Source organism: Mustela nigripes, chromosome 1, assembly GCF_022355385.1.
Source record: "Mustela nigripes isolate SB6536 chromosome 1, MUSNIG.SB6536, whole genome shotgun sequence".
Classification (NCBI taxonomy): Eukaryota; Metazoa; Chordata; class Mammalia; order Carnivora; family Mustelidae; genus Mustela; species Mustela nigripes.
In genome coordinates, this window is record NC_081557.1 from 53,237,436 (window position 1) to 53,263,375 (window position 25,940).

The following is a 25,940-nucleotide window of genomic DNA, read 5'->3' on the forward strand; positions in this document are numbered from 1 at the left end:
ACTTCTAATTTTGAAAACCGTATGACCTATACAATGCCTATATGAATAGCACAGTAAATTCCCCTACACCCTTTTTTAAAAAAGATTTTATCCATTTATTTGTCAGAAAGAGAGAGAGAGAGAGCAAGCATAAGCAGGGTAGGGGCAGAGGGAGAAGCAGGCTCCCTGCCAAGCTAGGAGCCTGATTCAGGACTCAATCCCAGGATAACCCAAGCCGAAGGCAGATGCTTTCTGAGCTACCCAGGTATCTCTCCCCTATACCCTTAATCTAATAATTTCAAGTATAACAATTACTTTTCTTCTCTAAACACACACAGACACACACTTCCCCCGACCTCTGAATCATTTGAGTGTAAATGTTAGATATCATATTTCAGCATTTCTTTCCCAAGAACATGAACATTCTCCTACATAACTACAATATCATTATCATAAATAAGATTATCTTTGGTACAATAACATTATCTAGTATATAGCCTAACTTCAAATTTCCCTGAAGTCCCCAAAATGTCCTCTATAACTTTTGTTGGTTTTGTGGTTTTACTTTTATATATAACACAGGCAATAGGTATAAAATAGAACATAATTCTCAGAAGGTTGTAGAATTGATGACACCAGAGGGTCTGGTGCTCAGGGTAATGCTACCTAAGGAAAGACAGCTGAGCTGAGCTATTCCTAACCCTTTTACCACTTGGATTTGTTTGCTTTTGCTTTTGTTTTCCCATTCACTCTGTAAACCTCATTGACAACAGAAGGCCTGTGCTGAGCTGCTTCTAGGTTGAACCTCTTCTTCTTTTTTTAAATTTTGAAAATTTTCAAACCTGCATAAAAAATAAGCACTTGTATTCCATCAACCTGCATTCACCAGTTGTTAACATTCTGCCATATTTACTTAGTCTTTCTCTGGCATACACCCTACCCCATTCCCTCTCCCTTTTTCAATGACATTTTTGCTGAATCATTTGAAAGTAAGTTACATTGTGACACTTGATACTTATATGAATCCTAAACACTGCAGCCTGTATCTACTAAAACAAAGCCTTCTGCCAGACAAAATCATAAAATTATACTCAAGGAACTCAGTTGCTCCCCATTTTTTCTTCTTTTATCACATGGGTATTTTTGAAATGTCTAGGCCAGTTGTTTTGTAGAACAGTCTACAATTTAGATTTGTCTGATTTTTTTCTACCATGATTATAGATGCAAGTTAATCATTTTTGGCATGAATGCTTCCCAGGTTGTCGTGTCTTCAGTGTATCATATCTGGGGGCAATGTAAAGTCAGTTTGTCCAGTTACTGATGAAGTTATGTTTGATCATGTGGGTTAGATGGTGGTAAAGGTACATTTTTCCATTTGTAATCAGTTAGTACTCTGTAGAGTAATAATTTGAAACTTTATAATATCTTGTTCCCCAGCAACCTTTTCAGCCAGTGGTTTTAGCATTGACCACTGATTTTTGCCTGACTTTACTAAATTAATGGTTACAAAATGATGGTGTTTCTGTCATTCCTTCACATTTATTAGCTGGATTCTGATGTTAGGAAGAGCTTTCCTTTGGCCACTCTTTTAGTATTACTATGGGCTCATACTATCTTTTAAAATTTAATATATGCTATGTTCTGAATGTATGTGCCTTCCCCAAATCCATTTGTTGAAGTCGTAACACCTAAAGATGATGGTTTCAGAAGGTGGGGACTTTGAATGCTTAAGTCATGAAGGTGTAGCCCTCATGAATGGGATTAGTACCTTAGAAAAGAGGCTGCAGAAAGATCCCTTCCGCCACATGAGAACAGAAAAGGCACCAGCTCTTAACCAGGAGGAGGGACTTCACCAAAACTCAATCCATAATCATGGATTTCTAGCCTCCAGAACTGTGAGAAATAACTTCCTATTGTTTATAAACTACCCAATTTGTGGCCATTTGTTACAGCCACTTAAGCAGAATAAGATAATGTTTTAATCCACTGCGATTAGTAATATTTTTGAGGTTAAAATTGTCCCACACTTGGCCAGTGTTCTTCTTTTTTTATTTTTTAAGATTTTATTTATTTATTTGACACAGAGAGCGAGAGAGTACAAGCGGAGGGAGTGGGAGAGGGAAAGGGAGAAGCAGACTCCCCGCTGAGCAGGGAGCCTGATGTAGGGCTCCATCCCAGGACCCTGGGATCATGACCCGAGCTGAAGGCAGACGCTCAACCATCTGAGCCACTGAGGCTCCCCAGGCCAGTGTTCTTTTGATATGTTCCCATCAGTTTTTTACCACTGCCTTGTTTTCTGGGATAGTAAGATATATTATCCCTAGATTCAGCCATTTTTTCAAGGAGCCCCGGTTCCTTTTAGTGAAGAACGGCATCTAGAAATCAAGAGCTGGATATTAGGTGTGCCCATTGTTACTGAGACATCACTCCATCCATACCCTTTCAGTTTACAGAGCCGTGTGTGTGTGTGTGTGTGTAAAAATGAGTTCATAATGATACCTCCAGTTTAATCCAGCACCTCAAGATTCTTTTATTCCCCCATTCCATATCTGTGCCTTTCTTCTCCCACAGAGAACCCGAGTTCCAAAATCTATCAATATAATTACTTATTTGGTGTGTTCTACTATACACACAAAACAGTTTTGAAATCACTACACCAATACCACTACCAACATCAAGATCACAAAATAAAATTCAAAATCTTTATTTTTTTTTTAAGATTTTATTTATTTATTTGACAGAGATCACATGTAGGCTGAGGCAGGCAGAGAGAGAGAAAGGGAAGCAGGCTCCCCGCTGAGCAGAGAGCCCTATGCGGGGTTCCATCCCAGAACCCTGGGATCATGACCCGAGCAGAAGGCAATGGCTTTAACCCACTGAGCCACCCAGGTGCCCCCAAATTCAAGATCTTTATAGGTGTTTTCATACTTGGAACACATCCCATTTAGGCGTACAGTGAGAACACTTAAAAAGTTAACTTCATTTATCTTTTCTTTTTGTTGTATCATCGGTTTGATATAATTGAGGTCATTTGATTCTGTTGGCATGCTGTCGTAAGTGTCCCCCTACTTCCTGTCTTTGTTGATTTAATTTTTTTGAATATATAAAATATGTATATGGTTCAGAAGTCAAAACAATTTAGCAAGGTACACTTAGGAAAGTCTTACTCCTTTTCCTGTCTCTACTATCCCATACCTACTTCATTCCAATAGGTCAGTGACTATCTTTATTAGTTTATGGTTTATCTGTTCTGTATTTTAAAAAAAAAATAAGCAAATACATATCCAGATACATACATACATTCTTCTGCTCATATTCCACTGAAGTTTATATTGGTGATAGCATATCACATTGCCATAGCTAATTGCAAGGGAGAACAGAAAATAGAGTCTCTAGCTGGGGGGCCATATGAGCCAGAGTAGAGGCAGAATGGATTTTGAAAGAACAACTAGCAGTCTGCCACTTGCCACGAGGAGATGTGAGGGCAAGTCTGCCAACGAGTTTTTGGAAAATATTTCCACTCTTCTAAACTAATAAAGAGGCATATTACTAGATCGCATATCTGTTTTTAATATTTCAGCCATTTTACTTGTATAAAATCTGTTGTCTTTGCAGTTCTATATATTTGATACTGTGCATCTTAAAATTTTATTTTGAGAAGGGGCCATAGGCTTTGCCAGATTGCCAGTGTGGCCTCTGTCACCAGAACTAAAAACAAAACACAAAATGCAAATATGCCTCTGCGCTGGCAGAGACAGGAAGATCGTTTAGGAGGCTCTTAATTCAGGCAAATGATAATGAGAATGTGAGGCAATGTCCACGGGGGACAGATACCAGAGATCCTTTAACCTTCACTCACAGAATCTGCTTTTATCAGCAACACAGACAGATAACAGCATTGCCACTAACTGCTTATTTCAGCAGAAGGAAATGCTTCCTTGAAAGTGTAATTCAGGAATGTTTTCTTTTCAAATTTAACATAAAATAGGAGGAGATGTCCCAGCCATCTAAGATGCCACTTTGTTGTTTAGCAGGTACAATGAACATTATTATTAGCTGGACATTTCCCCACAATTGATAGTCTTCCCTCAAGAAAAAACTGAGCTTTTACAACCTCACATGGTGTGACAGAAAGCCTCTTAAAGAAGAGGAACAGAACCAGACACTCACGCAGGGAAGAGAGCCTTAGTGGTTTGCCCCAAGGGACTGGAAGAAGCGGAGGATGAGCTGGTGACAGGTGGAGGACACCTCAATAACAGCCTGATGCTCCAATCACAGGCTCTGCATGAGGCTGTGAGTAATCATCCGCCAGTGCCTGGATCCACAGGCTGTTGCAGACTTCTCTTTCACTGCTCTGTATGTGACACCGTGGGCCTGCAGTCTAGCACGCAGCAGCCAGATTTGTCACTTGAGTTCCATTGATCTAGCGTCTCTGATGGGCTGCGGCTGTCTTTAGTCTCTGAATCTCCCAAGGATTATGGTTTTGCACTCTTTCTGACCTTTCGCTTGATTTTGAGCAGTGTCTTGTTTCCTTATACTAGAATGTGAGCTCTTATTGTCTGGCAATCATGACGCTCCTCAAAGAAGATGGAATTCTTTGTTAGATGAAGCAATCTTTTGATATTTCAGTTAAGTGCATTTACTTAAGGAAGGTGAAGCTCTCCAATCCTGATTTGTAATTCTATTAAATATTTACCTTGGTCATAGCCCCAGAAAAATATTTTAAGTTCTGTATGGCATCACTGCAGCTCAGGGTGATTCTAGGATTGATCACAGACCCACTGAACTAAAAAGGCATCTAATCTAATCCTCTTACATTCCTTTAAGAACCAATCATTGTAATCATGTGAAAAAACACCCCCTTTATTTTGCCTTTTAAACATTTATGAATCGAAATAACTTTCCAGAAAAAGGATCTGCCCTCCCCCATTCTCCTCTGATCTTGAAGAACAGTAAAGCTGGAGCCAGAGGTACTGTTCAGAGCCACCTGGGCACTAGCTCTGCATCGTCTTCCAAAAGGAGGAACATACCCCTAACTGCTGATCAGTTTGGTTCACTCTTTGACACGCGGGTGTTCCAACTTAGAACACTCTTTGATAGTCCTGTAAACGTAGGCTCATACAGTGTGAAGTGTCAGTTCCTTAAGAAGATGCTAATGACGTTAAGTCTGAATATGAAAGTGTATTAGTGAGAGAGACTGGCTTTTTGTTCTCAGCTCTGGAACATTCACTGACTGGGTGAAAAATGTTGGCAGCACTTGCACACTCCATAAGGAATCAAGAGCCATGGAGAAAGCCAGTAAAGATGTGCTGCATTTGCTCATGCTTGGTGTAGCCACCTGGCTCTTTTAAGTTTTGTTTCCTTGGCTAACCAAATGAGGCAGCGGGAGTATGTATTTGTGCCTGTATGTGGTCTCTTCTGGCTAATCTATATCCTGCCTATACTATATACTTTAAAAAATATATTTATTTTGAAATAATTTCAGACTTACAGAAAAGTTATAAGAATAGTGAAAAGAGTTCTCATTTTTACCCAGATCCAAATGTTAACATATTATCATATTTTTTATCATTCTATCAATAGATATTTTTTCTGAACTATTATAGATCTTATACTCCTTTACCCTATATACTTGTATGAAGTTCTCAAAAAACAAGGACATTCTCCTATGTAATCACAATACAGTTATCAAAATCAGGAAATAAGTGTTGATACAATTTAATATACAGATATTACTAATATTTTGCCAATTGACCTGATAATACACACGTTATATTTACTTGTCATATTAATGAGATCATACAGTATGTAGTCTTTTGAGACTTGCTTTTTTCACATATTATAATACATTTTAGATTCTCTCGTATTGTTGTAGCAATAATTTGGTCCTTTTTTGTTGCTGAGTAGTATTCCATTGTTAGATTATGACACTGTCTGTTTATCCTTTCACCAGCTGGTGAAGATTTGGGTTGTTTCCATGGGACTTCTACAAATAAGACTGCTTTGAATGACTGTAGCTAACGCTGCTGTATGATATATGTGGAAGTTGTCAGGAGAGTAAGTCTCGAGTTTCATCACAAGGAATAAAAGTCTTTTTTCCCTTTTTTTTTTTGTATCTATATGAGATGATGGATATTAAGTAAACTTATTATAGTAATATGTTAAGTTAGTTTTTTATGCTGCATACCTTAAACTTACATGATGCTATACATCATTTATATCTCAATAAAACAGGGGGAAAGTATACAGTGGAAAGGTGACTTCAAAGTCTAGGAAATAAAAAACTTAATCTCTCCTTTCTCCAAAAAAGCTGCTGTACACATTCATATACATATTTTTGTGTGAATGTGCTGAGTCGTGTGATAAATGTTTTCTGGGGGGATTTGTGTGTGTCTATGATAAATGTCTGTTTGAGAAAATGCTTAGCTGTTTTCCAGAGTTAGTTTTATACTTTACACTTCCGCTGGCTATGTAGGATAGATCTAATTCATATCTTCACTAGCATTTGATATCTCATTATGGTTTTAATATGTGTCCATGGTGATTTATGATATTGAGTGCCTTTTCATGTTCTTCATAGCCATCCATGTATCTTCCTTGGCAAAGTGTGTGTTCAAATACTTCACCTATTTTTTTTTAATTTTTTATAAAGGTTTTTATTTGAAAGAGAGGCAGAGAGAGTGAAGGAGCACAAGCAGAAGGAGCAGCAGAGGAAGAGGGAGAAGCAGGCTCTCTGCTGAGCAGGGACCACCTTCCTCCCCACAATGTGGGGCTCATCCCAGGACCCTGGGATCATGCCCTGAGCCCAAGACAAATGCTTAACTAACTGAGATGCCCATGCTGAATTTTTTTAGATCATAAATACATTAACTTGGTTAAATGCTTTTTATGTATCATTTGAGATAATTTACATGCTTTTTTCTTCTTTATGGTGAACTACATTGATTTTTCTTTTTTTTTTTTAAGATTTTATTTATTTATTTGACAGAGAGAAATCACAAGTATATGGAGAGGCAGGCAGAGAGAGAGAGAGGGAAGCAGGCTCCCTGCTGAGCAGAGATTCCGATGCGTGACTCGATCCCAGGACCCTGAGATCATGACCAGAGCCAAAGGCAGTGGCTTAACCCACCGAGCCACCCAGGCGCCCCTACATTGATTTTTCAATGTTGAACCAACCTTGGATTTGTTAATGTTTTCTTGAGGATTTTCATTAAATATTTAAAAGAAAATTCACCAAAGAAGTCATATGTGCCTAGAATTTTTGCTTTAAAACCTAGAAAGGTTTTAAATTATAAATTGGGAGTGCCTTATTTGCTGTCAGTTAAGTGGCCAACTCTTGATTTCTACTCTGGTCATGATCCCAGAGTCCTGGGATGGAGCCCTGGTCATCCAGCTCCCTGCTTAGCAGGGAGTGCGTTTGAGGATTCTCTCTACCCCTCCTCCTATCCCTTCCCCTGCTCATGCACATACTCTCTCTCAAGTAAATAGATCTTTTAAAAAAAAAAATTACAAATTAAATTTCTAACAGCTATAGGACTACTTAGATTTTCTATTTCTTATGTATTTTTTTATAAATTGTGTTGCTCAAGGAATTTGTCCATTTCATCTGTCATTCTTATTAGTGTAAAGCTGTTCCCAGTATTTTTTTATTAGGATTTTTTATTAGGATCTGTAGTGATGTCCCCTTAATTCTTGATATTTATGATTTATGTCTTCTCTTTTTTTCCTGATCAGTCTTTCAAAGGTTTTATCAATTTTATTAATCTTTTCAAAGAATCAAGTTTTGGGGCACCTGGGTGGCTCAGTCGTTAAGTGTCTGCCTTTGGCTCAGGTCATGATCCCAGTGTCCTGCGACCGGGCTCCTCATCCAGCTCCCTGCTCAGCGGGAAGCCTGTTTCTCTCTCTTGCACTCCCCCTGCTTGTGTTCTCTCTCTCACTGTCTCTGTCAAATAAATAAAATCTTTAAAACAACAACAAAAAATCGAGTTTTTGCCTTGTTGGTTTTCTGAATTAGTTCCCATTTCATTAATCTGTACACATATATCCATTATTTTCTGTCTTCTACTTACTTTGGATTTGCTTTTCTTTTTCAAGCTTTTTATTTTTTATTATTTTTAAAATATTTATTTATATGACAGAGAGAGACTCAGCGAGTGAGGGAATATAAGCAGGGGGAGTGGGAGAGGGAGGAGGCTTCCTGCTGAGCAGTCTGACATGGGGCTTGATCTCAGGACCCTGAGATCCCTGAGCTGAGCTGAAGACAGATGCTTAACAACTGAGCCACTCAGCCACTCCTTTTCTAGCTTTTTAAAGTAGAGTTTAGACCATTGATTTTAGGCCATTTTTTTTCTATAAATATTTAAAGTGATAAATATCCCTCTAAGTATATTTGATTGTATTCCACAAATTTTGATATATTTTTCTTTTGTCCTTTGGTTAAAAATACTTTGTTCAGGGACGCCTGGGTGGCTCAGTTGGTTGGACGACTGCCTTCGGCTCAGGTCATGATCCTGGAGTCCCGGGATCGAGTCCCGCATCGGACTCCCAGCTCCATGGGGAGTCTGCTTCTCTCTCTGACCTTCTCCTCGTTCATGCTCTCTCTCACTGTCTCTCTCTCTCAAGTAAATAAATAAAATCTTAAAAAAAAATACTTTGTTCAATTTCCAATTATTTTGTGTCTTTTCTAAATATCTTATTGTAAACAGTTAAATCTATTTTGTTAGGTAACATATTCTGTATTATTTCATTTCTTTGAAATTTACTGAGATTTAAATTATGGCCCAAGATTTAGTCTTAGTGAATGTTCCATGTATTCATGAAAATATATGTGTTCCGCAGTTGTTGGGTGTAGTAACCCAGAAATATCTATTAGGACAAATTGATAGTGCTGTTCAAATCTTCCATTTCCTTAAGGATTTTTTTGTTTATTTGTTTTATCAATTACTGAAAGAGAGTTGTTAAGATTTCCAGCTATGGTGATGGTGTCTATTTCTCCCCTTAGTTCTGTTATTTTTGTCTTTATATTTTGTAGGTCTTTTACTAACAGTACACAGATTTGGAGTTGTTATATTTTTGTTGATGAATTGGCCCTTTAAGCATCATATGACACTCTTTATCTGTAGTGATACTTATTGTCTTAAGGTCTACTTAATCTGATATTAACATAACCATATCAAGGGCTCTTGGGTGGTCCAGTTAGTTGGGCATCCAATTCTCGATTTTGGCTCAGGTCATGATCTTGCGGCCATAAGGTTGAGCCCACATGGGGCTTTGCACTGGGTGTGGAGCCTGCTAAAGATTCTCCCTCTCCCTCTGTCCCACCCACCAGTCTCTTAAAAAAACAAACTATATATATATACCCACACACCATCTTTCTTATTAGTGTTTGTGTTTTATCTTTTTTCATCATTTTACTTTCAACCTGTGTCTTTTTTTTTTTTCATTTCATTTTATTTTATTTTTTATAAACATATAATGTATTATTAGCCCCAGGGGTACAGGTCTGTGAATCACCAGGTTTACACACTTCACAGCACTCACCATAGCACATACCCTCCCCAATGTCCATAACCCCACCACCCTCTCTCTTCTCCCTCCCCCCGCCCACCACCCTCAGTTTGTTTTGTGACATTAAGAGCCTCTTATGGTTTGTCTCCCTCCCGATCCCATCTTGTTTCATTTATTCTTTTCCTACCCTTCAAACCCCCCCCCCCCCATGTTGCATCTCCACTTCCTCATATCAGGGAGATCATATGATAGTTGTCTTTCTCTGATTGACTTACTTTGCTAAGCATAATACCCTCTAGTTCCATCCACGTCATCGCAAATGGCAAGATTTCATTTCTTTTGATGGCTGCATAGTATTCCATTGTATATATACCACATCTTCTTTATCCATTCATCTTCAACCCATGTCTTTAAAGTGCCTACCTTGTAAAGTAGTGTTTAGTGGGGTCTTGCTTTTTAATCTAGACAGTCTTTGCCTGAAACTCTTTAGTCCAATGTTATTATTGATAAAGCTATGTTTAAGAGTTTCACCTTGCTGTTTGCTTTCTGTTTGACCTCGTGTTTTTCACTCCTTCCTTTTTTGAGGATTAATCAACCATTTTTCAAATATTCCATTCTGTTTGTTTTTTGTTTTTGTTTTTAGCTTATGTGTGCGTGAGAGATGACAGAAAGAGAGAGATTGTTCTAGGAAAGATTCAGGTTCACACTTGAACTAGCAATTATTCTACATACAGTGGGCCAGGCCCTGGGCTAAGCACAACTCTATGTGGTCATAGGTCGTAGGTTTGTTTCTTTCGAGTCAAAAATGATGCTCCTTGGATTATAGTATTCTAATGAAGTTCATTAAGCTGAAAGTTAAACATGTTTCAGTTCAAATCCCAGCTCCACTTACTTAACAGTTGTGTATCTTGGCCAATGTGTATATATTTTGTGAATTTTAGTTTCCTTATCTATAAAACGAGAGTGGATGTTTTAGTGCTACTTTATAGGATCACTGTAGAGATCACATGGAGCAATTTCTATACATGTATTATGAAAACTGTAACTATAAACATGTTAAGATATTTCAGGATTTAATGAAAAGACTCATTTACTTTCCTTTTACCTTTATAAATATATAAATTTCATTCCTATCTCCTCTGTCCTCTTTCAAAACTGAAAAACTCTTCTTTATTTGGTACATTTGTTGCCTTCATGACATTTTCAGTTTTTTCTTTATACCATGTCTAACTGTGCTTAGAATGTACCCCTTCCATGACCACTGCATCAAGGCATAGTTCTTTCTGCTTATACTTAAAGATCCAATTAAAATAGCATGTCATACATGACAACTTCTCATCATATTTACTCACTCGCTCTTCTGAAACCTTTGACTCTACTTTATCTCATCCTATTGTAACTATTTCCACTCAATCACTATTCGTACCTCCCTAAAACTCGTAACTATTTGGCTTATCTCAGTATTTCCAGTATTGTGTATACAACCTGGTAGAGAGTAAGTGTACAGTAAATACCTCTTGACTGAATGAAAGGATATAGAAAGACAAATCAGGGAAGGAGGGCTTTGGTCTTCGAGCTTCAGTACTCAAGAGTGTCATCCCTGTACAGATATGTAATAGGTGAAGCCCAGTGGTTGGGCTGGTATTTACTAAACTCCTACTTTACCATTACCATTTACCACCACCATGCAGTGGAAGCAACTCGGATGTCACCATCCTTTAATGTTGGATTAATGTTATTAAACATCTTATCTTTAATATCCCTGGGAGAATCTGGCAAGACTTTATGAAGTGGCAGATTTTAAAGCAAGAGTTGTTTTTTGGAGTTAAGTGGGAAAGGAGCTCAGAAAAAGGTTGATTCTTATGAAATCTCTCCAAAGCTCCAAATTTTGGCTTGGTGTGAAGTGCTTTCTTCTCCCACCCTCTCTCTTTCCACTCTCTCACCTGTCTCTCCAGCCATACTGAACTACCTTTCAATCTCCGGGCTTTTCTTCCCTCTAAGCCTTTGTTCATGCTAGTCCCTGTGCTTGGAATGCTTTATTCCACTGAGTTCCTTTAACCTGGCTAATTCCCATTTGTCCTTTAGGCCTCAGCTTGCATCTCAGTTTACCTCCTCTGGGATGCTTCCCAGACCATTTGTTCCGACTCTTCAGGTCTGAATGAGGTGCTCTTTCTCTGTGTTCGCGCAACACCCTGAACTAATGTCCTTGTAGCACTTGTAAAACTATTGACATTTCTTTTTAGTCTCCTGTATTTTTCACTAGACTTAGCATTCCTTAAGGCATTGAATCTTCTATTATTCCCAGGGCCCTGAATGATGCTTGGCACAAAATAAACCTCAGTAAACATTTTCTCAGTGAATTAATAGGTGAATGAGTGAATCCCCCAAGAATAACAACTGCAAAGCAATGTTAAAAGAACAGGTAGCTGGTATGCTTTCTCTTTCCACATTCAGCATTCTCCTGGTGTGCAGCCTGCAGATGTGGAGGAAGTTGTCAAGAAAGGTGTGCAGACCCTTGTGATTGGCCGAGGGATGAGTGAGGCCTTGAAGGTAGGTATTGGTGAGCACAGCATTCCTGAGGACGGTTGGTGACCTCTTAGACTTTATCTTACTAATATGTCCTTCTTGGGAGCTCTTCTCAATATATCATGCACTCTCATTTTGCTGAGCCAGTGGATGGCCCAGGATAAAATAAGGGATGCTAGCTAGTACTCTTCCTCATCAGGGCTGAAGTCCCTAGTCCCTATCCAACCCTAGGCCCATGTTGTTTCAACTATTTTTTTTTCATATTTTTTTTAAGATGTTATTTGAGAGAGAGAATGTGTGAGAGAGAGAGAGAGCGCATGAGAAGAGGGAGGTTCAGAGAGAGAAGCAGACTCCCTGCCAACCAGGGAGCCCAATTTGGGACTCGATCCCGGGATTCCAGGATCAGTTGCTTAACCAATTGAGCCACCCAGGAGCCTCTGTTTCAACTATTTTTCAGAACTTCTTCACCTGGAATTCTCAAGCTCTATAGCTATCAATATTTGGTTCTTTAGATTTTCACAATACTTCACATTTTTTTCTTAGTACTTCAAATTTTTATAGTACTTTTTATCCTTTCCTTCTTATTCTTGAACATAGTCAAGTTATGCATTTTCCCCCTTTCGGAAAAAATACTTATTTTTATTGTATTTACAGAAATAATACATACTTATTGCAAAACAGTTGATGTAGAAATATTGAAGTAGAAAAGTGAAAGATTCCCTACTCCCATCTCCAAATTCAATGTCTGTTGCTCCATGCAGCTGCAAATATATACTCTTATGCATACAGATACATATGTATACACTTTTTTTTTTTTTTAAGATTTTATTTATTTGACAGAGAGAGCTCACAAATAGGCAGAGAGGCAGGCAGGGGGTTGGGGGGAAACAGGTTCTCCACTGAGCAGAGCCTGACATGGGGCTCGATCTCAGGACCCTGAGACCATCACCAGAGCCGAAGGCAGAGGCTTAACCCACTGAGCCACCCAGGCGCCCCTCACATGTATACACTTTTAAGCATGTTTACATAAATAGGATCATACTGTACATGTGGGCAGCCCTTCGTATAAGTATACAGAGATCTACCTCATTCTCTCCTTTATATAAATGTCCTAAAATCTACTTCCCTACCGATAAAGGTGCTCTTTATTTATATATATTTTTAACCTATTTTTTCCCATTAAAGTAATTCCTTTCTATAAGGCTGTTGTTATTATAAAATTGTTGAAACACAGAAAAATATAGGGCATTTAAAAAAATATTTCAGGGGGGGTGCCTGGGTGGCTCAGTGGGTTAAGTCGCTGCCTTCGGCTCAGGTCATGATCTCAGAGTCCTGGGATCGAGTCCCACATCAGGCTCTCTGCTCAGCGGAGAGCCTGCTACTCTCTCTCTCTCTGCCTGCCTCTCCATCTACTTGTGATTTCTCTCTGTCAAATAAATAAATAAAATCTTAAAAAAAAAAATTTTTTCAGGGCTCTTTCTGAGAAGGTAGAATCTAATTAAAATCTATTTAAAATAATACTCAGCACAAGCCAGAGGTTAAAAAAAAAAAAAATCCAATAATAGCTGCCACTATTGGCAATCTTTTATATAAATTAATTGACAAACATTTATTCAGTGTCTCCTATGGGTCAGACACTCTTCTAGGCACTGGAGACAAGATACATAAGGTAAACAAGGTTCATGGGCCTCTTGGAAAATAGAAGAGTAGACAATTTCAGATCGTAACAAATGCTGTGAAGACAATGGTGACTTAGGAGGGGCTGCTCTAAATGGAGCAGTCAGGAAAGGCCTTTCTAAGGAGATATTTGAACTGCAACATCCATACATTGTGTGTAAACTCCATCCTCACACCACCCTGTGTGTATTTTTATCCCCATTTTATAGAGGAGGAAACTGGGGTTGAGAAACTTTAGATAGCTGGCCTACAGGACAAAGTTAGACTTTAGACTCAGGTTGGACTGACCCAGACATTCAACATACTGACATTTTCCATGCCTTAGCTGAATTCGTTTTCATACCAGCCCTGTGAGCTAGGTATTATTATCCCCATTTACAGACATGGAAACAAAGGGTCAGAGAATTGAATTCACTTACCCAAGGTCACACTGCTAAGATTTAAATCCAAAACTGTCTGACTCCAAAATCAATTATTTCCCATTTCCATTTCACCTAAGCTTTGTACATGCAGGACGCTTCTGTCAACTTCTTAGAAGCCTTGTTGAATCCTTGGGGCTCCTTGTCAAATTTTGGATGGTGACATGCTGGGTGATCGAGTAGTGACTGTTGTCATTGTCCAATTTTGTAGAGAACCCTTGCCTCATGGCAGGAAAGGAAACCCAGGAAAGGAGTGCCTTTCCCCTGACTTACTCATCTTTTTCCCTCTTCCCAGGTGCCACCGTCAACTGTGGAGTACCTCGAGAAACAAGGCATTGATGTGCGGGTCCTCCAGACAGAGCAGGCAGTGAAGGAGTATAATGCCTTGGCTGCCCAAGGCATCAGAGTGGGAGGGGTCTTCCATTCTACGTGCTGATGGAGCCTTAAGAATAAATCACTAAGCAAAAGTGCCTTTGACCATCACTCTTCGCACTCTCCACACCGGCCTCCCCAAGCATTTTTAAACAGCTGTTCATGCCAGGTCCTCTGCTAGGCTTTGGGATGCATGGATGACTAAGACCAGGTCCCTCTCTGAGGTGAACTGAAAATCCGGAGAGAAGACAGATGTACATAATACACTAAATATTAGGCCAGATATATGAGAAAATAAAGGCAAAAATAACGCCTTCTGCTTTGAAGGCCAAGGAAAAGTTCAAGTGCATTAAAATTACATTGCAACTGATGCTCTGGAATGTTTAACCATTAATTCAAACGCATTTTATTGAGTACCTTGTATGTCAGACACTGGTATAGGCTCTAGAGAAACAGCAATAAAAGTCTTAACCTCACAAAGCTTATATTCTAGTGGGGAAAAGAAACAATAAATACATAATGTAAGTAGAGCCTGTTATAAAGGAAAGTAAGGCAGAATAAGAAGACAAAGAGTAAAGAAGGCTATTTCAGGGGCACCTGGGTGGCTCAGTGGGTTAAGGCCTCTGCCTTTGGTCATGATCTCAGGGTCCTGGGATGGAGCCCCCATTGGGCTCTCTGCTCTGAGGGGAGCCTGCTTCCTCCCCTCTCTCTGCCTACCTCTCTGCCTACTTGTGATCTATCAAATAAAAAATAAATTTTTAAAAGGCTATTTCAGATATGTGGTCAGGAAAAGCCCTGTGCAGATGGCATATGAGCAGACCCCCGAGTGAATTGACAGAGCCCTCCAGTTATAGCACAGCAGGAGCTCCGCCATGATACTTGGGTAAGTATACTTGGGTATAGTAGAACAGGCAAGCTGTTCTACTAGCTAAACCTGAGCCTGGCTGGATAGGTCTCTTTGGGCTGCAGATTCTCTTGCTATAAAATGATGGGGCTGGACTAGCTGCTCTGTAACTGCCGTGAATAGTCTTTGTTCCTTTAAATACCAAGTATTTATTGTGAAGGATTAGAAGACAGAACTATGATAAATTATCAACATCACCTTACTTTTCATTCCTCCCCCTCTTTAAGGAGTTAGAGGAGTATGGGCTTTGGTGTCAAGTAGCCTTGACTTTGAACTGTGGCTTTCTGCCACTCACTGGTTGGGGATTTATTTAATCTTTTAGAGTTGCACTGTTCTCATCTGTCAGATTGGGATAATAATTAGTACCTGGAGTTATTTTGTAGGTATTAAATGGGGGTGATTCATACAATGTCTTAGCACACTGCTTTGCATGTAGTAAGGACTCAACTGAAGCCATTGTTATCATTATATTTTGATTAATGGGTCTGCTCTGTGTCAATTAGTTTCATTTATGGTTCGTAATACAGCAGCCTATTTCATAGGCTCATAGAATGCTGGAGCCCAAAGGAACTATCGACTATTCTCTCACTGAATCTCTTTCATGCCCATTTCTGGAGTCTCTTACTAAAGTTTTTATGACTACTTACTGCTGGGCCCTGGGAGTACAGAATGAGTAAGTTATAATTCCTGCCCTCAGGAGTTACATAGGAGAGAAAATTGAACAGACATTGATACAGTGTGTTAACATTATCATAGTTACAAGGTCCAATGATGGCCTAAAGGATGGCCTACTACCAGGATGGAAGGGAAAGTAAGGAAGACATCACCAAGACCATGACACAAGCTGAGTCTTAAAAAATAAGGTATTAGTTTATTCACCAAACATCTGGAAACTTTTAACTAAACATTTACTAGGTCAAGTATTTATCACAGACATAATTAATATCCTAGCCCTTGTTGAAGTCACAGCTCCCAGAAAGCTGGTTTTTGCTCCATCTGATCCTGTCACAGGCTTGGCCCATTTGGGCATCTGACTACGCAGCCAGTCCACAGACTGAACAGTAACTTAAGATGTGGCTTGGCAAGAAAAGGTGAGCAAAGACCATTGGAATGGAAAGCAAAGAGATCTTTCCAAGTTGACCCTGCAAGGAAGTGGCAGAGCCAAGATTAGAACCGGATTCTGTGTCTTGATCTCTTTCTACTATACACCTCCTTAAAAGGCCCATGGGAGTGGGGTACCTCACTGGCTCAGTCAGTAGAGCATATGACTCTTGATCCCAGGGTTGGAAGTTCAAGCTCCACATTGGGCGTAGAGTTTAAGGAGGGAAAAAAAGAAAAAACAAAAACTTACCATGGAAGTAAGATCCTCACAGACCTGACTCCCAGCCTAGAGGTCTGGGCAAGTCCTGTTTAGTGCCCTTTCTGCAACCAGCTAGTTGGAAGAGATACAGGATCTTTCTAGATCTCAGCTCAAAAAGCCAGGCACCTAGGAGGTAGCTAGGAGGGTATTTGATAAAATTCAGATTGTTTCTCTATTGATGCAATCGACTTTTTTTTGTTTTAAGTGAAATGTAAAGTTAGACATCCAGTGGGTGTTGGACTAGGTGTGGGTGTAATCCGTGTTCCTAAGCAAGTTGTCTCCACATTAGAGAAAACTTAGCACAAACTTCTTAGAGACAGAAATCTCTGGCACTGAGATCATTAAACTTTGTATAGAACCTGCTCATAAATAGCTCCTATTTCTGAATCTGTTCTACATGGTCATTGCTGAAAATGGATAGAACCTGGAGAGAAGCTGTTTTTCCACATGACACTACACTTAGTCCCATGTCTTCATCATTAAGCCTTTTGATTTGATTTGCAGGTAGCATAGCCTTCACTCTGCCCACACTTAATTTCTTCTAGCTTGAGTGGTTCCTAAGACAAGAATTCTACCAAATGCTTTCTGTGTGCCCTATAATTCTCTTTGCAGAAGTCAATCTTGTCAAAGCCAAATATAAAGTCTTTTTGGAAACCTGAATTCCCAGGGCTGGCTTCTGCAGGCATGCCATTGTACTGCTAAGTTTGCTTCAGATTCATAGACTCATTCACTCTTTTCCCACCTGGTATGTGCTTGTCACTGTGCTGGGGATACCACACACATGTTCTTACTGTGCAAGGACTCAGATTAGTTGGAAGAGACAGACTTGTAAACGTATGGTGATGGTATGGACATTGCAAACTGCCACAAATCTACCTAGAGAGCAGTTTTATCTCAGGATAACCTTAACGTTTATTATTTTTTTTACGATTTTATTTATTTATTTGATAGAAAGAGAGAGATCACAAGTAGGCAGAAAGGGAGGCAGAGAGAAAGGGGGAAGCAGGCTCCCTGTCGAGCAGAGAGCCCAATGCGGGACTTGATCCCAGGACTCTGAGATCATGACCTGAGCTGAACGCAGAGAGGCTTAAAACCCACTGAGCCACCCAAGCGCCCCTCATTTATTTTTTAATTGGGCTTTTTTTTTTTTTTACATAAAAATGCAGATTTCTAGCTCTTCTTGAAGAACCAGAAGATCTGATACCACCAGGCCCACACTTAGAAACCAATGAGCAGGGCGCCTGGGTGGCTCAGTGGGTTAGGCTGCTGCCTTCAGCTCAGGTCATGATCTCAGGGTCCTGGGATCGAGTCCTGCATCAGGCTCTCTGCTCAGCAGGGAGCCTGCTTCCCTCTATCTATCTCTCTCTCTGCCTGCCTCTCCGTCTACTTGTGATCTCTGTCAAATAAATAAATTAAATCATAAAAAAAAAAAAAAGAAAGAAACCACTGAGCAGAGCTGAAGAGCAACTACCTTCTGACCCTGACTGAAGACGTTGGAAGTCTCTATTACCTTCCGACAGGCCACTTGACTCCTTTTTTCCTGTCTACCTTTCTTTAAAACGGGTTTCCATTTGTGAACCTGCAACAGAAACTTAAATATGCTTCAAGAACATACAAAAGGCTGTCAGAACACAGAGGCAATGCGCCAAGCCCACAGGAGAGACAAAATACCTTCTAGAATGAGGCTCAGTCCTGGAGAATGAGAAGAAGCCACAGGAGACCCTCTGAGGAACATATTCCAGGGCTCAGGAGGTCCAAAGGTCTGAGACCAAGATAGCCTGGTGAGTGCTGGACATTAACTACAGGAATTCTCTATTGCCAGAGAAGTACACAGAACGTGTGGCACAGGCAGTATGAGGCTGGAGATGACAGAGGCATGAAGAGCCTTTGAGATCAGGACGTTAGACTTAATTCTGGGCCAGCAGCAGGCCTTAGTCAAAGGGACTAAGCAGGGGAATGGCCTGAACAGATCTGGGTTTTAGATCACTCTGCAAGCTGTGTGAAGAATGGACTGAAGGGAGCAGATCTGAGGCAAGATCTTTAAGCAGCTAATGCCACATTTTAGGAGATGATGGTGTTCTGCATTAGGATAGAAACCAAGTATGAGAAGACGATTGAGTCAAGAAATATTTAAGGAAGCAGAATCTAAAGGGCCGGTTTATCTGAGGGGTGTTTATCTGATGGCTCTGTTTATCTGAGGGGTGCAGGAGTCCAGTTGACACACAGGTTTCTGGCTTTGACTGCTGGATACGTGGGAGACCACTTACACAGAACAGACCCGTTACGGAAACCATGTTGGACTAAAAAGCAGGAGACCTGGGTTCCAGTCTTGGCATTACCATGAATTCAGTCTCATGTTTCACAGAATCTGATAATTCAGGGTTTTCAAAGGAATTTAAAAAGGAATCTCTTATATGAGACTTGAATTCCTCTGAAAGAAACTTGTCAGGAACCTGTTCAACCTCTGCTAAACACATCCAACATAGACAATTCATCTCCTAATGCAACCCATTCTATTCTTACACAGCTTTAAAAAAACTTCTCTTGAAGGTATGCAAAAATCTGCCCCTTAGTTCATCTCTAGCTTTGGTGGAAAAAATACTCTATTTTGCATGTTAAGACCCAGGATAAAGTCCTGGCATTTCCCTTTAGGAGAAAAACATTACCTCAAAACCTCAATTTCCCCACCTTTGAAATGGGGGATGACTTGAGGATTTCTATAGCAGGAGTACCATAGCTGAAGAGGATGCAGCACAGCCTTCATGCAGAAGCCTTCACACTTTCTATAGTGAGTGCACGAGGCGCTCTGTCGGTGGGCAGCCATGGGTCTCAATGTCTTAAAGCTCTGACCCAGCCATCATCAGATGGTGCTTGGGTAAGAACAGTGACAGGATTTGGCCTAGCTCCCAGCTTCTTTATCACCAGGGCAGGCACTTTTGTCACAGTATCTTTTTGATACATGAAAGCTCAGTGATGTCACATTCCTGAGATACACAAAACAAGCCAGCCCACTAGAAAAGTAACCTAGCTCCTTGAAGAGCTTGCTTCCCTTAGTGCCACTCTGGCAGGGATGGCATTCTAGAGCCAGACTGCCTGAGTTCAAACCCCAGCTCTGTTATCTACTAGTTGTATGACTGTGGCCAAATTACTTAATTTTCTAAATCCAACTGCCTTGCTTGTAAAACAAAGAAAACAGTACCTACTTCATAGGGTAGCTATGAGGGTTAAATGAGTTAATTCATGGAAAAGGCTCATATCACTGCCAGGCACAAATCAAGTGCATTAAACCAAAAGCCAAACATGCTTGAATTCAAATTCCAGCACCACCTAAGTCGTTTTATAATCCTGCTATTATTTTTATAAGCTTTCCAAGTACCACATAAGATCAAGACTGGCTGCAGATTCAGATTCTACCAAGCATTATTTGATTAAACTCATTCAACAACACCTAAGGTATAATTATCTCTATTTTATGGCTGAGGAAAGCCAGGTATAGAGAGCTGAAGATTTAAAGGCTTTTTCCGTATACTTTCCCAGAGGTGGCAGAGCCCAGGCCTTGGGAACCATCTTGGATTTGAATGAAAACAGCTTTATTACTTACTGTCCAGGCTTCCTCCCAGGCTTCTCTGAGGTCTCCGGAAGACTCAGTTGGCTGCAGCAAGGATTAAATGACAGGTAGCAGGGCCCGCACACAGTTAACTCCCCTGGAGCATTTACTGCTCTTATCCCGCAACTACACCAGTAACTCACATGCAGCTCCAACCCTGGAGTCATCAAAGATGCAGTGGGAAATGCCTTTATTTCTTAAACTGGATCACTTTTCCATAATCCTTGATCTCCTATAATATGGCCCTCATGCATTATTTTGGTTCTAAGGGTAATGACAGGCAAGATCAAGAATCTCTCTCAGGGATGAAAATGATTCATTCTCCAGCTATTCACCCAGTCCTTGGTGTAGTACTGCCTGCATTAGGAAAGACCTTCTTGGCAAGATAGTGATGTCTAAGGCCATTCAGGAACCATTGGTGGTGAGAAAGTACAGCTGTGAAAGGAGTGGGCCCTGGCAAACAGCCTGCTGATTTAAAAAACAAGATTATGCTCCAGTAAGGTGTTCTTTAGAGGTGGCTACAAAACTTTGTTTCACACTCGAGGAACATAACCATGTGATATAAATATTGAACCTACAGCCACATAATTTTTTTAAGGACCAGGAACTAGAACAGCTAGGTGTTTTTTCAACTTTATTGGTGGTGGGGGGAGGGGACTGCCAGGGAAGGAGGAGGTGCAGACTTGAAGGTTTTTGGTTTTTTAATGCAAAATAATTTATTGTGTTTGATACCAGATGAGACTAGACAGGTCATGGTGCCCATGCCTACATGCCATCTCCAGGTGAAGTGCTCTAGGCTTCTGCCTCACTCTGCTACCTATGAAGGGCCTTCCCAGCCTCGGCGCTACAGATTGCTGGTGACTCAGCGCCTTGCGGGTTTGGGCATTATGTAAACTTTCACAGACTTGCTGAAGGGGATGGTGCCCTCGATGCTGGTTTCCACCTGGGGTGACACCTCACCGCCCTCGATCCATGGGGATTTTGGAATTCGAGAACTGGAGTTGTAGGCCAGCAGCAGCCTGACTTCCACCTGGCATGGTTCTGGAAAAAAAAAGACGAGGCAACTGCTAGGAATTGGGAAGAAATGTCAAGTAAAAGCCACATCAAAGACAGAAGCAGTAAGGTTTCTAAACATTTCTTCATCTGTCTTCAACCCTTCCCCCTCACCAAAGACACTTTCCCAGCCTGAATCCTGCGAGGCTGAGCCCGAGCCTACAGATGAGCTGCTTCTCCACCACCTCCTCCTCCAGTCCCTGTGGGCTCTCTGCAGCTCAGATCTGTGGCTGATCAGAGACGACTAAAAACTCTGCCTCAGAGGCCTTCTGGCTTCCAGAGAGGGCCACATGGGCCTGCACAGGGCTGTTTCTCATGGCCAGATAACCAGGCTCTTCCTGTGTGGCTGAGCCTGGGCATCAGGGCCGCAAATACTGCAGACGCTACCGTCTTAGTGGAGAAGAAACCTTGATTTGATTAGGAAACAGTTCTGACAAGAAATTCTCACCAATGAACAGGAACACATTTCAGGGACCTAAAATCATGTCAACTAAACCTTCCTTTCTTTCATGCACGTAACAGGCCCGAGTGAGCAAGTAAGCCCTCTCTCAAATTGCTGCCCATCTGCTGGGAACAGAGACAGTTACAAAAGAAGCACAGCACTCTAATCAAATCTGTAAGGACAGTGAGGAGGGGGCCCAGGAAGGCTTTGTTTATTTTTTAATCAATTTCTTTTTTTTTTTTTTTTTAGATTTTATTTATTTATTGTCAGAGAGAGAGTGCACAAGCAGGGAGAGTGGCAGTCAGAGGGAGAAGGCGGCTCCCACCTGAGCAGAGAGCCCGATGCAGTACTTGATCCCAGGACTCTGGGATCATGACCTGGGCCGAAGGCAGACGCTTAATAGACTGAGCCATCTAGATGTCCTCAGGAAGACTTTAGAATAAAACACCTGCTCTGTGTCAAGCACACAACCCCAAGAGTTCTTACTCTGCTACACCACAAAAGACTGTCACAAACCCCCCTCCCCCTGTAAAAGTCCCAAGGCTCTGAAAGTTTCTAAGTGAATGTGCAAATCCACACTGGTGGCAGTATTTAAACCCACTTGATACACTGAAGCAATTAATCTTTTTGTTAACCATGTGGCTTCTACAAAGGACAGGGAGAGTATTTCAGAAGGGCCTAAGGGCAGGTGCAAAGGGCCGGGAACAGAGTAAGCTTGGGATATCCTCTTAAATTTCATGTGACCGGAGCAAAATGTGCAAGTATTAAAGATTAGCCCAACGCTAAGAAATACAGAGGAGAAAAGTAAGAGCTGGATGGATCTAAATGAACAAGGGCAGAGGTCCCAGAACTTCTCGATGCCTCTCCAGACCTCTTCCTAGTCACTTCCAGACTTCTCTGTAGGGAGGAAAACAGAGACCGAATTGCTGTCCTCCAGGAAGGGGAAGGTTCCCAAGAAGCCAGAGCAACCTAGCCGGCCCGAGAGCGGCCTCAGCACCACACCTTACCTGCCACGTGGTAGGAACACAACCATGTAATATGGGGTTTATCTGTAATGAAACCAGTGCTGCACTCTGGTATCAGGGTCTGGTATCAGCTATCCCACTATGCTCCCCTCTTTTGTCCCAGATGGCTGTTGCCAACCACAACCACAACCCAGCCCCAACTCTCACAGCGCTTTCAGCCAAATCCTGGTGAGGTCAAAGGACTCAGCCCAACTGTTTGTTGTGCCCTCCCTGCATGTAGTAAGAATGGCAATTCAAACCACTGCCATAAGAGGAAAGGAGAGGGGAGAGAAAATGAGAGACAGTGGGAGAGAAAGACAAAAGATTATATGGGACAAATCATCCAACCTATTCATCATGCCTGGAAGAACAGCTCTCCTATGAGGTATATCTTCTTGCTCCTATCTTACAGGTAAAGTAAATGAGACAGAGAGGTAAAACGACTTTCTCGGGAAGGTACAGCAAGGGAGGCAGAATCTAGAACCAGGTCAGAGTGACTCAAGCTTCTGACATGGCAACAGCCTGCCTCTCAGAGGAGAGGCCTCTGGTAGGGAGCTGCTGAAGGACTGCATGGAGGAAATGCTCCCCAGCACTAGACCCCATCTCCTGGATTAGCACAAAGACAGCGCAGGGCATTCAGAATGAGAACACATCTCACTAGTGTCCCAGGCATCCCAGGTCAGAAGGGAACGTGGTATAATGAAAACACAAGGGATCTGGTAGTTGGGAAATCTGCATGCCAGCCTCAGGGGCCCCATGATCCACTACATGGGCCTCCACTTATGCATCTTAAAATGAAAAAAGAGGGGCGCCTGGGTGGCTCAGTCGGTTAATAAAGTGCTGTACTGAGAAAAGAGAGATCTGTAATAGCAGTCTCTCAGAGCAGGTGATCCTGAATGAATCAGAATTCTTCAGGCTCATGACAGCCTAGATGGTAGCCCTGGCTCAGGGAAGGAGCTACTGTAGGAACGGGGCAAGTCACTAGGCCCTGCCAACACCTCTGAGGCTCTTCTGAGATCTAACGTGCAACTAAGTGCTTCTCTGAATCTTGGCTCTTCCTCAACAATGCTGTCCCACGGCATTATCTTTATCAAAACAGATTAGAATAAGAAATTCTGCCTTCCTGTGGTAGTGCAGAACACTCCAGGCAGCAAAAATATAAAATGAGAGATGCTCAGGGAGGAAGATCCTGGGTAAAGCATTGCTGGATGCTTCCTCAATTGTTCCAGGCCCGGGGTTACTGACTAGACCCCCAAAGGGGCTGCTCTGATATTTAACAGCACTATTTTCTCTTTGTGAAAACCTTATTATGTCATTTATACTCACCTAACACCCCCGATAGAGGGAAACCAATAATAATGGCATTAGTTACTCATGTATTTAAAAATCCAGTGAAGGGGCGCCTGGATGGCTCAGTGGGTTAAAGCCTCTGCCTTCGGCTCTGGTCATGATCCTAGGGTTTTGGAATTGAGCCCCGCATCGGGCTCTTTGCTCAGCAGGGAGCCTGCTCACCCCCACTTGTGATCTCTTGTCTGTCAAATAAATAAATAAAATCTTTTAAAAAAGTCTTAAAATTTTTTTTTCAGTGAAAAAAAATTCCAGAATGCATCCACCTATTTCTAAAATAAACCAAATTTGGTGGCATGAAACTCTTTCTCCAGTAATAATCATGCTTCTGAATCATCTTTAGTGATTTAGGAAATACGGTAAGGCCAATTCTCCTCCACATTTTAGGTTCTGTAGATTGAGTCTCTTTTTCAAGTTTCAAAAGCAGCCTTACACACTTGAAATGTAATGTCTGATGTGCTTGTATTCTCCCACTGTATTCTTAAGAATTTTTAAAAATACTTATGTAACCTTCCTATCTTTTCACAAATTATTAAAGTATCACATTAAACCAGTCCTGTGGGAAGGCAGGACAGTAATAGTTGTCATTTTACTTGTTTCAGGGGAATGAACTGAATGGTTCATAGGCAAAAACAGAAAAGTTTTAATTTGGGGTAAGAAATATAAAACTGCTGGGACGCCTGGGTGGCTCAGTTGGTTAAGCAGCTGCCTTCGGCTCAGGTCATGATCCCAGCGTCCTGTGATCGAGTCCCACATTGGGCTCCTTGCTCGGCAGGGAGTCTGCTTCTCCCTCTGCCTCTGCCTGCCATTCTGTCTGCCTGTGTTCACGTTCTCTCTCTCTCTGACAAATAAATAAATAAATAAATAAATAAATAAATAAATAAATAAAAGAAATATAAAACTGCTTAACTTCCAGACAAAGCAAGGCTCAGAACTAACTCCTAGGTGGAGAACTATCATCTTCATTTTGAAAGTGAGGAAACAGTTTCAGTAGGCAGAATGGCTTGTCCGAGGCTATGTAGCAAGTCAGTGGCAGAGACAGGACAAATAGTGTACTGGTATCCAGCTGAGGGCTCTTTCCACGAGATTCCTTTCTATTACTCCTGTACATCTTACAAAATCTTGGCCTCGAGCAATCAAAGCAATGCAGCAAATGAATAAGTGCAGCCAGTTTGGGGTTTTAAACTCCTTAAGAAAACAAGAACAGTCCTCAGCAGGCCTGACAGAACCATGTATTTTTGAAAAGTACAAAAAACCAAATGCCTACAGGCAAATGTGATCCCTAGGAGCATATTTTCCTGTCCACCCTGGCCCACTGACCCTTTACCTGTCCAGGCAGTGTGGGAGAGGTACACCTGAGTGATAAGCCGATGGCGTCCTGGGCCAGGATTCCGGAAGTCGGCTGGCTTAGGGTGAATCATCTGAGCCTGGCCATCTGGATATAAGACCTAAGAGGTGAGAGAAATGAGAAAAAGAGACAGAGGGGCTATGAGTTTTTAACAAAACTGTGCTGTCTGTTGTGAATCTCAAAAGAGGAGGAACAGAAGACACCAGCCTTCACTAAGAACTGTTCCTGGAGCAGAGGACAACACTGTCGGCATCTCTGTATTCCCTGCCCCAGCACAAAGCAGTGTTTGCTAAATGTCCCTGAATTCATGGTGAAGAAGTGACAAGAGTCAAGTGCCTCTATTAAGTACAAAAACACGTATAAATACCAGTCTTGATGGAAAAGGCACCCCCATC

The 25,940-nt window shown here is 41.2% G+C and overlaps 2 protein-coding genes across 2 annotated transcripts in view; one reads left to right on the top strand and one right to left on the bottom strand.

Annotated features, from left to right (window-relative positions):
• The window catches only part of AAMDC (adipogenesis associated Mth938 domain containing), a 40,022-nt gene extending 25,445 nt beyond the window's left edge, over positions 1-14,577 (top strand). Inside the window, exons 3-4 of the mRNA XM_059411641.1 lie at positions 11,941-12,036; positions 14,404-14,577. Coding sequence (XP_059267624.1) covers positions 11,941-12,036; positions 14,404-14,544 — 237 coding nt within the window. The 3' untranslated portion in view covers positions 14,545-14,577. The remainder of the gene's footprint in view (positions 1-11,940; positions 12,037-14,403) is intronic.
• A 5,926-nt stretch (positions 14,578-20,503) lies between these two features.
• INTS4 (integrator complex subunit 4) overlaps positions 20,504-25,940 on the bottom strand; it is a 117,616-nt gene continuing 112,179 nt past the window's right edge. Inside the window, exons 22-23 of the mRNA XM_059411627.1 lie at positions 25,525-25,645; positions 20,504-21,392 (exon numbers count right to left, since the gene is read on the bottom strand). Of these exons, the coding sequence (XP_059267610.1) occupies positions 21,214-21,392; positions 25,525-25,645 (300 nt within the window). The 3' untranslated portion in view covers positions 20,504-21,213. The remainder of the gene's footprint in view (positions 21,393-25,524; positions 25,646-25,940) is intronic.